The 16,172-nt window shown below is 39.8% G+C and overlaps 1 protein-coding gene across 1 annotated transcript; it reads left to right on the top strand.

The window, feature by feature from the left end:
• The first annotated feature begins 15,054 nt into the window (after nucleotides 1-15,054).
• Nucleotides 15,055-15,834, top strand: LOC140824059 (uncharacterized). The gene has a single exon (XM_073185661.1). The coding sequence runs from the start codon at nucleotides 15,055-15,057 to the stop codon at nucleotides 15,832-15,834; it is 780 nt and encodes a 259-aa protein (XP_073041762.1).
• Nucleotides 15,835-16,172: the final 338 nt, after the last annotated feature.

Raw genomic sequence — 16,172 nt, 5'->3', positions numbered from 1 at the left:
TTGAACACAAAAAATTCGACGGCTGAGGACTGAAGGTCAATTTCTCGTATTCTTAAAGATAAAAAACTTATGTGACGGTTTCACGAGTTAATTTCGTAAGACCAATATCTTATTTGAGTAATTAATGAACAAATTACTTTTTATGTCAAAAGTTGATTCTTATTTTCGTGAGATCGTATCATAAGAGACATACACCTACTCTGAAATGTACTTGATTTATGGATTTTGTTTTAAAAAATTTAAAAATTAAATTCAAATAATTTTCATCGATCCAATCACAATTTAATTGTTTCCCATTAGCTATGCAAAAAATTTAGAGTGAGTCTCACGTGAGACCGTCTCACGGATCATAATCTGTGAGACGGGTCAACCCTACCCATATTCACAATAAAATGTAATACCTTTAGCATAAAAGGTGATACTTTTATATGGATGACCCAAATAAGAGATCCGTCTCACAAATAAGATCCGTGAGACCGTCTCACACAAGTTTTTGCCAAAAATTTATATATAGGTAGATAGATACATACATATATACAGTTTTATTCATCTATTATTACAAATCGGTACATCATTATATCTCTACTCGATTAGGACATCATCTTTTGCCTCTAAAAAGTTTTAAGGCCGCAAGTTGGATACTATTGTAACTTCTATATATTTTATCAAATAATGATTTATTTTTTTAAAAAAACTTAATAATTGACATTCAAACAAAAATGTAGAAAATTATATGAACTTTTGGATTGAATGATTTGGATTTCAAGGAAGATTTCAAATGATTTGAGATGGATAGATTTCTAGAGATTAGGTTGGATAGGTTATTTAAAATTGAAGCAAACAATATATTTCGACAATACAATGAATTTGAGATGTAGATTTGAAATCCATTTAAATCTTTCGATTCATCTAAGACCTTTGGTTCGAGAGGACAAATGTTGGGTGCAATAATTGTTTCTGCTTGGTAGAGCGATCGAACCATGGTGCTTGAGCTGCTGTGCAGTCTAAAAGATTTGAGTTGCACCATTACTACTAGCTATAGCTTTTGGTAAAGCGGTAAGTACTCGGTCCTACAATTGGCTATCAGAGCCAAGGTCACGGGTTCGATTCACATTGATTGCAAGGAGTGCAATTATTGGGAGGGAGATTATTGGGTGCAATAATTGTCCCTGCTTGGTAGAGCGATCAAACCGTGGTGCTTGAGCTGCTGTGCAGTTTAAAAAATTTGAGTTGCACCATTACTACTAGCTATAGCTTTAGGTAAAACGGTAAGCACTCGATCCTACAATATACAAAGCTCTCTAGGTGAACTCCTAGTTCGATTGTTTTGTCGCGATTAAGTTGATCGTCATCATCATAAGATTGTGTTTTGATAGAAGAATATGAAATCTATGGATAAAATGTATATTCATTCTTTAGATAACTTACACAAAAGAAATTCAAATAAATCTGCCTACAACTTATTTGTATTACAATTATACTAATCAGTAATCATAATGGATTTCATATCATTAGAATATTAGTGTCACGTACCGTACTTTTACTACTTGAAATTTGCGGAAAAATTAAAAATTTTATTAAATAAAAACATCCATACGGTCGTCACCCAACATTCATAAAAATATTTTTAAAATAATCCATCACCAATTAAAAAGTTGCTAAAAGAACGCTGTCTCAAAACATCTCACATTCAAATCATAAAAATTCAAAGTATTTAAAACTGTGCTTAAAAACATAAACTTGCGGTCCTCGGGTTTAGCCTGCCGCTCAGCCCAAGCCTGCCCCTTGGTCGCCACCTCCTGTCTCCTGTTCATCGTACTCACCTGCATCGATCAAGTCTAGTGAGTCTAAAGACTCAACACGTATAAACTGGAAATAACGAGTACTACATAATAAAATCGCATGCATCTTTAATATAGGACATACATAACTTTAAATTGAACTTGCATAAACTTCAACTTGGAATAAACTTGAACTTGAACATACATACTACGACGTGCCATGATCATAAACTTTTCTTAAACATGCTATCATACTTCACATACTTGGCTGCATAATTTTACGTAGAGGATGTTTCAAAGCAAGTGACCCTTAACATGATAAACGCCTGATCAGACACACCACAGTACTGGGCTGACAGGGACGTATCCACTGCCGCATACATAAGATCCCTGTTCATAATTTAACAGGCCAGTTGATCCACGTTCATAATTTAACGCTTCACAACCACGATCTAACCCGTTCATAATTTAACGGGCGGATTGGTCCCCGTTCATGATTTAACGCTTTCCAATCCTAACTTTCTTTGGTCACAAGACAATTAGCATACCTCGAAACTTAAAACATTTTCTTTTGCACGTCATTCATACTTACTTGGCGTTGAGGGATTCGTTGGACTTCGACTGGGGCCGTCGCTGCGACATACTAACATGAATTTCATACTTAACTTGCATAGCTTAGACGTAGAAAAATTATACTTACTCTCAAGCTCGATCATATCTTAGGACCTTCTATAACTTCCCATGACATGACCTTACTAATCCTTGCTCTAAACCATGGCATCAAACCTTGAAACCAAAAATAATATTTTTCCCAAACAGTGTGTACACGGACCCCTAACCCGGGTCCGTGTACAGGTCCGTCTACCTACGGTGAAGGATGTACTCGGAAAGAAAAAGGGGCACGGACCCCGTGCCTGCCTCCGTGTAAGGGTCCGTGTCCACTCGCAACTTTGACACTTGTGAGAAAGTGAAGGCACGGACCCCGTGTCAGGGTCCGGGTAAAGGTCCGTGTATCTGCGCAAATTTGACACTCACGAGAAAACAAATGCACGGACCCCGTGTCAGGGTCCGTGGCAAGGTCCGTGTGGCTACTGTCGGTCGAAACTTACGAGATTCTGAACATGTTTTTGCTTAGTCTTCTAGACTCGATTCCTCGGACTATGAACGTCACCACGAGGCACTTCTTAGAACACTAAGGTATTATACCAAACCCAAGTGCATAAACATCACCCCGAGGGTAACAATTCACAACCAACGACACAACAACGAATTGGACATCAATGATTGTTCCTACGACTCTAGAACCATCTTAGTGCCTATCGACACGAAACAAAACATCGATGACCATTCCAACATCATAACCGAAGTACCTATGTGCAGCGGCGATCACCCGTCGAGCCCCAACGAAGCCTGCAACGTAAAACTTCAAGGAACACATCAATAACACATTTTCTGAAAATTACAGTTTGAGCAGTCTCACGAAAAACATCATAACTCACTCATTTTTCGTCCAAAAATCTCGAGTTTTATGTCAAATCGAAGGCATCGAAAAGTTCTACATTTTTCTAGTTGAAAGTTTTCTCAAAATATGAACAGAAAAATCGCAGTATTTGAAAAGACAGCAAAAACGAGTTTTAGATCTAAAACTTTTCCTTCGAAATTGATCCGATCTATGATCCGCTCAAACTACTAACATCATACATAAATTTTACGCATAAAAACAACGCAATACAATATATGACTTGATCGACACAGCAAGAACAGAATATACGTGCCTTTTTGATATTAAACGTTACCGAACCGGCGATATCGAAGCGGGGATGAAAGCGAGGTTGATCCGGGACGATCGTGGCGCTAAAACTTGCGATAAAAACTCACGAAACTTGCTGGGATCGTGAAGGGGATGGGGCGGCTGCTGTAGGGAAGGAGAATCCCTAGGTTTTCTTCTCTCAAAATAATAAAAACTGAATGATAGAGTGTGTGTGTGTTTAGGCGTTACAGGTGTGTGTAAAAGCGTGTAATGTGTGTGTGAGGCGTGTGTTTTAGTGTAATTAGGAGACTGAATTTTAGTTTACTAAAATAATTGTCTACTAATTAAAACACTAACTCACAATTAACTTTTAAATAAAATTCTTTAATTAAAATATAACACACACCATGCTAGATTTTAAAAGTTTTAAACTCTTAAAATTGATAAATACATGATTTAGACTTGAAATGCTAAAATTCAATAAATTAATTGAAAATGCCCTCAAACTCAACTAAAATAAGATACCATCTTTAAATTGCCAAAAATCGTCCCCGGGTCTTTTCCTCAATCCCGCCTCGAATGATCGCCTGAAACATGAACTCGAAAGACATTTTAACGTGCATCACATAAACGTAGATACTTTAAAATAATGCATTTAAATGAATTATGCATGACTAAACTCCTTTAAAATAAATTAAATGCTTTACTAATTTAAATAAATGCATGGGTTTTACGTGTACGAAATTGGGCTCTACAGTTCCTCCCCCACTTATAAAAATTTCGTCCTCGAAATTAAGTCTTACCGAACAATTCCGGGTAGCGAAGTCTCATATCTGCCTCTGACTCCCAAGTGGCCTCTTCCACTGATTGGTTAAACCACCGAACTTTGACTAGCTTAGTCACTTTGTTCCGGAGTCTGCGCTCCTGTCTGTCGAGGATTTGAGTCGGTCTTTCCTCATAAGACAAATCTGGAGCAAGCTGCAAAGGCTCATAACTCAGAACATGCGAAGGATTAGCTAGGTATTTCCTCAGCATCGAGACATGGAACACATTGTGCACCCCGGCCAGATTCGGCGGAAGGGCAACACGATAGGCTAGTGTCCCAACTCTGTCCAAAATCTCGAACGGTCCAATAAACCTTGGACTCAACTTGCCTCTTTTCCCAAATCTCATAACACCCTTCATGGGTGCTATCTTGACGAAAACGTGATCCCCAACGGCAAACTCGAGATCTCTTCTTCTCTTATCGGCATAGCTCTTCTGACGGCTTTGGGCGGTCTTCATTCTGTCACGAATCTTGACCACCACTTCTGCAGTCTGCTGAACTATCTCTGGGCCTAGATCTGTTCTCTCACCAACTTCATCCCAATGAACTGGCGATCTGCACTTCCGACCATACAACGCTTCATAGGGAGCCATACCAATTGATGCTTGGAAACTGTTGTTGTATGTGAACTCTACTAGAGGTAGCTTAGACTCCCAAGTTCCCTGAAAATCAATCATGCAAGCTCTTAGCAAGTCTTCCAAAATCTGAATCACTCGCTCAGACTGACCATCTGTCTGCGGGTGAAAAGCTGTACTGAACAGTAACTTCGTCCCCATAGCTGCATGCAAGCTCTTCCAGAAGGACGATGTAAACCTCGGATCCCTGTCGGACACAATAGAGACTGGGAAACCATGCAAACGGACTATCTCCCGGATATAAAGCTCCGCATACTGCGTCATGGAGAAAGTCGTCTTCACTGGCAGAAAATGCGCTGACTTAGTGAGTCGATCCACTATAACCCAAATAGAATTAGACCCTTTGACTGACTTAGGTAACCCAACGACGAAATCCATAGTGATGTTCTCCCATTTCCACTCTGGGATAGGGAGTGGCTTAAGCATACCTGCTGGCCTCTGATGCTCTGCCTTCACCTGCTGACAAGTGAGGCACTCAGATACAAATCTGCGGATGTCTCTCTTCATCCCTGGCCACCAATACAAAATCTGCAGGTCTTTGTACATCTTGGTACCTCCTGGGTGAATAGAATACGGAGATGCGTGTGCCTCTGTCAGAATATCCTGTCTGATCGAATCAACACTAGGCACCCACATTCTGTCTCTGTATCTCACGATACCATCTGACACTGTGTACAAAACACTGCCCTTAGCTTCATCCTTCAGTCTCCATTTCTGTAGTTGCTCATCTGAAGACTGTCCTGCTCGAATGCGGTCTAGTAAATCAGATTTGACTGTCAGATTAGACAATCTAGGAGCTCTGCCCTTACGATAAATCTCTAGACCAAACCTCTGAATCTCAGACTGAAGCGGTCTCTGAACTGACAATTGTGCTATGACTGCCACCTTTCTGCTCAAAGCGTCTGCCACGACGTTAGCTTTTCCCGGGTGGTAGCTAATCTCGCAATCATAGTCCTTCACAAGTTCTAACCATCGTCTCTGTCTCATATTCAGCTCCTTCTGCGTGAAGAAATATTTGAGACTTTTGTGATCGGTGAAAATATGACACTTCTCGCCGTATAAGTAATGTCTCCAAATCTTCAATGCAAAGACAACGGCTGCTAATTCCAAATCGTGAGTCGGGTAGTTCTTCTCATGCACCTTTAACTGTCTGGAAGCATAAGCTATAACTCGACCCTGTTGCATCAACACTGCTCCTAAACCGAGCTTAGATGCATCGGTGTATAACACATAATCTCCTTGCCCTGATGGCATGGCTAACACCGGTGCGGAAATGAGAGCTTGCTTCAAGGTGTCGAAGCTCTTCTGACATTCATCACTCCACGTAAATTTAGCATTCTTCTTGGTTAGTGAAGTGAGTGGCACTGCTATAGACGAAAACCCCTGAATAAACTTACGGTAGTAGCCTGCTAAGCCCAAAAAGCTGCGGATCTCGGATGCATTCTTTGGCTCTACCCATTCCTTGACAGCTGCCACTTTGGCTGGATCCACTTCAATCCCTCTACTAGACACTATATGCCCCAAAAACGCGACTTTCTGCAACCAAAACTCGCACTTACTGAATTTTGCATACAACTTACGGCTCTGCAAAGTCTGCAAAACTGTCCTCAAGTGCTGGTCGTGCTCCTCATGGCTCTTCGAGTATATGAGAATATCGTCAATGAACACTATGACGAACTGATCGAGGAACGGTTGAAATACTCGGTTCATGAGATCCATGAAAATAGCTGGAGCATTGGTCAATCCAAACGGCATCACTAAGAACTCGTAATGCCCGTATCTGGTCCTGAAAGCTGTCTTATGCACATCTGCATCCTTTACTCTCAGTTGGTGATACCCTGATCGAAGATCGATTTTGGAGAACACGGTAGCTCCCTGCAACTGGTCGAACAAATCTTCGATTCGTGGCAACGGATACTTATTCTTGATCGTTACCTTGTTCAGCTCACGGTAATCGATGCACAGTCTCATGCTCCCATCTTTCTTTTTCACAAAGAGTACTGGTGCGCCCCATGGTGAGAAACTCGGGCGGATAAACTCCTTGTCTAAGAGCTCCTGAATCTGCTGTTTAAGTTCTAACATCTCTGCTGGAGCTAATCTGTACGGTGCCTTAGAGATCGGCACTGTACCAGGCATGAGATCGATGGCAAACTCCACCTCTCTATCTGGTGGAAGGCCTGTGACGTCGTCTGGGAAGACGTCTGGAAATTCTCTGGCTACTGGCACTTCTGAAATAGAAGGAGTGGGCACGTCAGGCGCTGCTATAACACTGGCCAAGAAAGCCTGACATCCCTTTGAAATTAATTTCCTCGCCTGCATGCACGAAATCATACGAGGGAAACTCCTCCATCTAGCTGGCTCGAATAAAAACTGCTCCATACCGAGCGGTCTGACCAATACCGACCTCTTCTGAAAATCGATTAGAACTCGGTTCTTAGTCAGCCAGTCCATGCCCAAAATGATATCGAACTCTGGCATCGGCAATACGATCAAATCTGCATACACTAGGTGGCCCTGCAGTTCTAGATCGATATCCCTGATCACACTGGTAGCTAACAACTCTTCCCCTGATGGGACTGTCACTGAGAAGTTCAAGTCTAGGCCGATGGACTTGATGTCCAGGTGATTAGCGAAGGTCTCTGATATAAAGGAGTGAGTGGCTCCTGAATCTATCAGTGCAGTTGTAGCTAATCTCTTTATGAAAATGTTCCCTGAGATGCGTTAGCACAACACAACTTATATCCAAAATACTAACATTAACCTTACGCATAATAAAATTCGATGTCCTATGCCATTCAAAAATAATGCTAACAAGATAGTAACCCAAATATACTCAAACAATACTAGCATCCTAAAAATCCCCAAATAAAATTCACCTGCAAGGCAAAGTAATACTGAGCTTAGGTAGGAAAGTTTACCGGTCAGTAAAGTAGTGTCCGGATCCGCTTCCTGAGCGTGCATGGCGAATACCCGGCCTTGAGTTGGCTGCTTCCACTGCGGGCACTCCTTTAGCATGTGGTCGGTAGCACCACACTTAAAGCACTTGCCTGACCCATACAAGCATGGTCCTGGATGCTGGCGGTTACACTTCTGACAAACAGGGAAATTACCGGGCTTCTGCGGCGCCCCCTGCTGTTGGATAGGACCCTTGCCCTTAGGTGGTCCTTGGTATGGTTTCTTTCCAGGCTGCCCCTGGTAGGGCTTCTTAAATGGTGGTCGCTGCTGATACTGCTGGTGTTGCTGCGGTGCCTGAAAGGGCCTCTTGCCCAGTCGATCCTTCTCAATCTCTTTCATATCCTGCTCCGCTTCCAATGCCCTCGCTACGGCGACCTCATAGGTCATAGGCCCTACCACCTTCACATCACGGCGCAAGATCGGCCGCATTCCAAGGAGAAAGTGTCTCACCTTGGCCTGAACATCATTGGCGATTAAGGGCATAAATTGGCAACCCTTCTCAAACTTCTGCACATAATCAGCTACGCTGCTATCTCCCTGTCGTAGCGTCATGAACTCCCCAATCAGTTTCGTACGCACTTCCTCAGTGAAGTACTTGGAGTAAAACACCTCTTTGAACCCATTCCACGTGAGAGTCTGTAGGTTAACTATCACTGATGCGCTCTCCCACCAAACTCTTGCACTCCCATGAAGTAGAAAGATAGCGCACCTCACTCGATCAGCATCCTGCAACTCCATAAAATCGAAAATTACCTCGATGGATTTAACCCATCCCTCTGCTATCAATGGGTCCGTCGTCCCTGAGAATTTATCTGGGTGCATCCTGCTGAACCTCTCGTAGACAGCCTCAGCTCTGGGTCTCGCCCCTGCATCAGCCACTGTCTGGTTACCCATAAACTGGGCAAAGAACTGAGTCATTCCAGCCATCATCTGGGCCTGCATGTCGGGTGGTGGAGGTGGTGGAGGATTGGCCCTCTCCTCGACTCGAGGCTCTCTGTCCTCCTCCCTATCTTCCCGGTTAATTTCACGTCTAGGAGGCATACTGTTCCAATAATTACCCAACACGTAAACCCAACATGTATGATCGTGATATACATAACATATGATGCACGTACTGAACTTAAAACATGGGCATGCTGAAATCGTAACTCAATGCATACTACAAAACATAAATCTTGAAACTTTAAAACTTACAGACTTGAGGTGTGACCTTGTGAGCTTCTTGCGACTGGCAGTAGGCGTAACCCTTTACAAGAACCTGGCTCTGATACCAACTGTAACGTACCGTACTTTTACTACTTGAAATTTGCGGAAAAATTAAAAATTTTATTAAATAAAAACATCCATACGGTCGTCACCCAACATTCATAAAAATATTTTTAAAATAATCCATCACCAATTAAAAAGTTGCTAAAAGAACGCTGTCTCAAAACATCTCACATTCAAATCATAAAAATTCAGAGTATTTAAAACTGTGCTTAAAAACATAAACTTGCGGTCCTCGGGTTTAGCCTGCCGCTCAGCCCAAGCCTGCCCCTTGGTCGCCACCTCCTGTCTCCTGTCATCGTACTCACCTGCATCGATCAAGTCTAGTGAGTCTAAAGACTCAACACGTATAAACTGGAAATAACGAGTACTACATAATAAAATCGCATGCATCTTTAATATAGGACATACATAACTTTAAATTGAACTTGCATAAACTTCAACTTGGAATAAACTTGAACTTGAACATACATACTACGACGTGCCATGATCATAAACTTTTCTTAAACATGCTATCATACTTCACATACTTGGCTGCATAATTTTACGTAGAGGATGTTTCAAAGCAAGTGACCCTTAACATGATAAACGCCTGATCAGACACACCACAGTACTGGGCTGACAGGGACGTATCCACTGCCGCATACATAAGATCCATGTTCATAATTTAACAGGCCAGTTGATCCACGTTCATAATTTAACGCTTCACAACCACGATCTAACCCGTTCATAATTTAACGGGCGGATTGGTCCCCGTTCATGATTTAACGCTTTCCAATCCTAACTTTCTTTGGTCACAAGACAATTAGCATACCTCGAAACTTAAAACATTTTCTTTTGCACGTCATTCATACTTACTTGGCGTTGAGGGATTCGTTGGACTTCGACTGGGGCCGTCGCTGCGACATACTAACATGAATTTCATACTTAACTTGCATAGCATTAGACGTAGAAAAATTATACTTACTCTCAAGCTCGATCATATCTTAGGACCTTCTATAACTTCCCATGACATGACCTTACTAATCCTTGCTCTAAACCATGGCATCAAACCTTGAAACCAAAAATAATATTTTTCCCAAACAGTGTGTACACGGACCCCTAACCCGGGTCCGTGTACAGGTCCGTCTACCTACGGTGAAGGATGTACTCGGAAAGAAAAAGGGGCACGGACCCCGTGCCTGCCTCCGTGTAAGGGTCCGTGTCCACTCGCAACTTTGACACTTGTGAGAAAGTGAAGGCACGGACCCCGTGCCAGGGTCCGGGTAAAGGTCCGTGTATCTGCGCAAATTTGACACTCACGAGAAAACAAATGCACTGGACCCCGTGTCAGGGTCCGTGGCAAGGTCCGTGTGGCTACTGTCGGTCGAAACTTACGAGATTCTGAACATGTTTTTGCTTAGTCTTCTAGACTCGATTCCTCGGACTATGAACGTCACCACGAGGCACTTCTTAGAACACTAAGGTATTATACCAAACCCAAGTGCATAAACATCACCCCGAGGGTAACAATTCACAACCAACGACACAACAACGAATTGGACATCAATGATTGTTCCTACGACTCTAGAACCATCTTAGTGCCTATCGACACGAAACAAAACATCGATGACCATTCCAACATCATAACCGAAGTACCTATGTGCAGCGGCGATCACCCGTCGAGCCCCAACGAAGCCTGCAACGTAAAACTTCAAGGAACACATCAATAACACATTTTCTGAAAATTACAGTTTGAGCAGTCTCACGAAAAACATCATAACTCACTCATTTTTCGTCCAAAGATCTCGAGTTTTATGTCAAATCGAAGGCATCGAAAAGTTCTACATTTTTCTAGTTGAAAGTTTTCTCAAAATATGAACAGAAAAATCGCAGTATTTGAAAAGACAGCAAAAACGAGTTTTAGATCTAAAACTTTTCCTTCGAAATTGATCCGATCTATGATCCGCTCAAACTACTAACATCATACATAACTTTTACGCATAAAAACAACGCAATACAATATATGACTTGATCGACACATCAAGAACAGAATATACGTGCCTTTTTGATATTAAACGTTACCGAACCGGCGATATCGAAGCGGGGATGAAAGCGAGGTTGATCCGGGACGATCGTGGCGCTAAAACTTGCGATAAAAACTCATGAAACTTGCTGGGATCGTGAAGGGGATGGGGCGGCTGCTGTAGAGAAGGAGAATCCCTAGGTTTTCTTCTCTCAAAATAATAAAAACTGAATGATAGAGTGTGTGTGTGTGTGTTTAGGCGTTACAGGTGTGTGTAAAAGCGTGTAATGTGTGTGTGAGGCGTGTGTTTTAGTGTAATTAGGAGACTGAATTTTAGTTTACTAAAATAATTGTCTACTAATTAAAGCACTAACTCACAATTAACTTTTAAATAAAATTCTTAATTAAAATATAACACACACCATGTTAGATTTTAAAAGTTTTAAACTCTTAAAATTGATAAATACATGATTTAGACTTGAAATGCTAAAATTCAATAAATTAATTGAAAATGCCGTCAAACTCAACTAAAATAAGATACCATCTTTAAATTGCCAAAAATCGTCCCCGGGTCTTTTCCTCAATCCCGCCTCGAATGATCGCCTGAAACATGGAACTCGAAAGACATTTTAACGTGCATCACATAAACGTAGATACTTTAAAATAATGCATTTAAATGAATTATGCATGACTAAACTCCTTTAAAATAAATTAAATGATTTACTAATTTAAATAAATGCATGGGTTTTACGTGTACGAAATTGGGCTCTACAATTAGATACATTTGAAATCCGTTGTGATTAATATAATTATAATTTAAATAAGTAAATGATGAATTTGAGTATTATATGTTTAACTTATTTACTAATAAAAATAAATTTACAATTTTGGATTTCAAATGATCCAATCCAAATGCAACTTTAAAAAACATTCGTATTTCATAAAAAATTATTTGTTGAAGTCTAAATTTTGTCTCTCTGACGTTTATTGGATCATTAATTTTTTTTAAAAAAAACACTATTAATTAGTTTGCAATTTTCTTAATTCAAAAAAATACACTATTCACCAATTTTATCAAAAAAATACATTTTTTGTTTTTCCAAAAAAATATATACTACTTATCCATAAGAAAAGGCCGACTAGGTTAAATTTTTTTTTCTCTTTTTTTCTTTTTTAGTGTTAATCTTTTATGGGAACAAGACCTTTTCAGTCTCTGTGCGCCTTCACCATCTTCCACCAGTGATAAGTTCATTCCATATGAAAGACAAAATATCGAGAAAGCAAAAAAAAAATAAATATATATATATATCAAATTACCACTCACACAAAAAAGACATCCTTGTTTCCCAAAACGAAAAATTAAAAGAAAAATAAAAAAGACATCGGTATGTCTATATTTTATCACATCTAATAGATGAGTGTTACCTCATCGATGCTCATATAAATGTGCAACATATCAAAACTGTATAAGAATAAATTTGCTCCATTTTTAAAAAGAAATATACGTAAAATCCTATTAATATAATTATATATAGGAAGTTTATTGCTTTTTTGTATTTTTACAATGTGTAAAAAACAAATTTTCATTTACACTTATTTTGTGGTTATACATTTGAAATATTTAACTAAACATACTAATTTTTGTTACTTTCAAATAAATGATTTTTTCATATTTTTTATTCGTAGTGATAGACTACATAAAATTTAAAAGTTTAAATAAATATATGATTGGATTTAAAAATATAGATAAATACATTATAAAAGATTTAAAAAAATCATTATATAATGATGATATAATTGTAAATTTAAATAGCTCTCAACAAATCAATTAGAAGTTTTTTAGTATAAGGACCTCGACTTTAATTAAATAGTAAGATGATAATTTTGTGATTTTCAAATTAAAAATTTTATATGCATATTTTTATGTTAGGCGTGATATATCACCTAATCTAAAATTTTGAAAGTATGTGTTGGTTAAGAATGCTTTTGAAAGATATATTATTGTAATGTTTGAATTAAATATTACAATGTGTTGATTTAGTAACGTGAGATTATTAAATAATTAATTAATTTTAAAGAGGAAAATATGACATATGTTGATCATATGAATGTCCAAATGATTTGAGATTTGGTTATAACGTAGAAAACTCAAAGATATAGAAGTTCTATGTTTTGAGTTTTAGAAAATTTAAGCGTTTGACTGGTCCAAAGAGATATACCGGTGTTAAAATGTTAAATATTATATATATTATATTATATTATTATATATTATATATAATTATGCGATGTGTGCGTACTGTAAGGTACTCTTTCTCTTTAAATGGTGACATTATTGGAAATGTTATCCCAAGCAGAGGCCTGAGACAGGGAGATCCTCTTTCTCCTTACTTATTTGTATTATGTGCACATGGATTATCTTGTGCTCTTCTATCTCTTGAAGAGCGACGGTTATTAACTGGAGTTCGTATAGCATCATCATGTCCTGCCATTACTCACCTATTCTTTGCAGATGATAGCCTGCTTTTCTTCAGAGCGACACTGGCAGACTGCGATTCCATCAAGAATTGTCTTGCATCTTATGAGAGAGCTTCCGGTCAACTTATTAACTTTGAGAAGTCATCTTTGTCCTTTAGCCCTAACACGGATGTACAATTAGCAGAAAACATTAAGTCTCGACTGGCCATTCCTATGGTGCAAGGTCATGAAATTTATCTAGGCCTCCCGGTATTCTCCGCTCGAAATAAAAAGTTACAGTTTAGGTATTTGGTTGAGCGGGTAGTACAGAGGATTCAAGGGTGGGGCAACAAAACTTTTTCAGCAGGGGGAAAAGAAACTTTGATAAAATCGGTGCTACAGTCAATCCCTACCTATGCTATGTCTTGTTTTCGTATTCCAAAATCAGTCTGTGAGGAGATAGAGCGTGAATGCTCGAACTTCTGGTGGGGAGTTGATGAGGGAAAGAAAAAGTTGCATTGGAAATCCTGGGACGCCCTGTGCCAACCAAAATGCAAGGGTGGTTTGGGTTTCCGCCACCTCGAAATCTTCAACAAAGCATTGTTAGCTAAGCATATATGGCGTATCATAAAGAATCCAGGCTCGCTGGTAGCTTGAGTCCTCAAAGCACGGTACTTTAGACACCAAGATATCATGAAGGCCAGTCTGAGAAATAATCCATCTTACCTTTGGCGGTCCTTGTTGTGGAGCAGACCTCTACTGGAGAATGGGATTTGTTGGCATGTGGGAGATGGAGCTAAGATTGCCGTGGAGGAGGAAAGATGGATTCCGAATTGTAGAAGAGGCGTCATTCCAGTTGGGACACATGACAACCATATGATGGTTAAGGACCTTATTGAAAATGGGACATGGAAGGAGGCACTGGTACGACAGCACTTCTCACATCACCTGGTGGAAGAGATCCTAGCCATTCCCATCTCTTCGACCCACCGCGAGGACTACCGATTCTGGCTCTTTGATCCGAAAGGAAATTACACAGTTCGAGATGGATACAAGGTAGCCACGGGATTCTATGACTCTCCAACCTCTAGTTCGAGCTCTCGCTTGAAGAGTTGGTGGCAATACCTTTGGGCTCTTTCAATCCCTCCTAAAGTCCGGATATTTTATTGGAGAGTATCACATGATATAATACCTACAGGACAAAATTTATTGTCTCATCATGTCCCAGTCTCTGGTGTGTGCCCGTTGTGTCAGTCAGTTTGTGATTCAACAAGTCACGCATTATTTGTGTGCCCACAGTCAAAACCTGCTGGAAAGGGTCCTGCTTCTGGGCTCTATTAAAACAGGTTAGCCATTTACCTACGATTGATATTTTCCTATGGATGAAGGAGAAGCTTAGTAAACTAGAATTTGAGATGTTTGCGATGCGAACTTGGGCAACCTGGTCTGAACGATTGAGCTTGACCCACAAGAAAAAAGAACGCTCAGATGGCATTAATGCAGATTGGAGTGAGATTCTATTACATGACTTCCAGCATGCTAGACTAGCTCTATCTTTTACCAGGGAACCTACCAAGTGCAATTCACCTAAGGTCTGGGTTGCTCCACCAGAAGACAAACTCAGATTGGATGTAGATGCTGCTTATAATGCAGATTCCAATAACTATGCAATTGGAGGGGTGGTCAGAAACCACGCGGGACAACCGGTCCTAGCATTTGGAAGGAAAATTGATAAACCCCAGTCTATTACGTGTGCTGAACTTCTCGCTATTGAAGGTGGTTTACAGATCGCTCAGTTGCACGACTTACCAATTCATCAAGTTACATCAGACTCTCTTCTCGCAGTGCAAGCAGTCACAAGGCCAGAAGAGAATCTCAGTTATGTAGGGTCCAATGCTTCAGATATTAGAACTCTCTTGGAATCTCAAAGTAACATTACCCTTAATCATATTAGGAGATCGGCAAATGTAGTTGCTCATTCGATTGCTGCCTTTTTCTATTTCTTCCTCGTCTCACTTCGTGTGGGAGACTGGGGATTTCCCTCTTTGGTTAATTCATCTTGTAACGAAAGACATATTAACTTTTCAATAAAATTACAAGATTTGACCGTCAAAATAAAAAATAAAAATATGGATTTGAGTCGGTGGAATTCTAACGTATGAGAGAAAATAGATTTCAGATTTCTTTTCAATCGTGCGACTTATCGATTTATCCAATCGACGAACCGACTTCAGTTCTAGGATCGTTGACACGAGGTCTTCGATTTGAGGTATAAATTTTATAGTTTTGGTGATGTTTGAAACTCGTCGATTTCTGGAAATAAATATGATAAATTGTTAAATCATACTGAAATTGAAGATTGTTGAATAGTGTATGATTTTAACGAATTAGAGAAGATTATAGTGGTGTTATTTTGAATTATTCAGGGATTTTTAATCATTGGACTGAGATTGGAGAGTTGTTTGTCAGTTGTTATTAAGTCTGATTATATATTCGGAGT

This window comes from Primulina eburnea, chromosome 2, assembly GCF_022965805.1.
Source record: "Primulina eburnea isolate SZY01 chromosome 2, ASM2296580v1, whole genome shotgun sequence".
Classification (NCBI taxonomy): Eukaryota; Viridiplantae; Streptophyta; class Magnoliopsida; order Lamiales; family Gesneriaceae; genus Primulina; species Primulina eburnea.
This window is presented reverse-complemented; position numbering and strand designations above follow the sequence as displayed.

Coding starts and splice junctions, on each gene's coding strand:
- LOC140824059 (XM_073185661.1), top strand. CDS start 15,055: ATGAAGGAGAAGCTTAGTAAACTAGAATTTGAGATGTTTGCGATGCGA.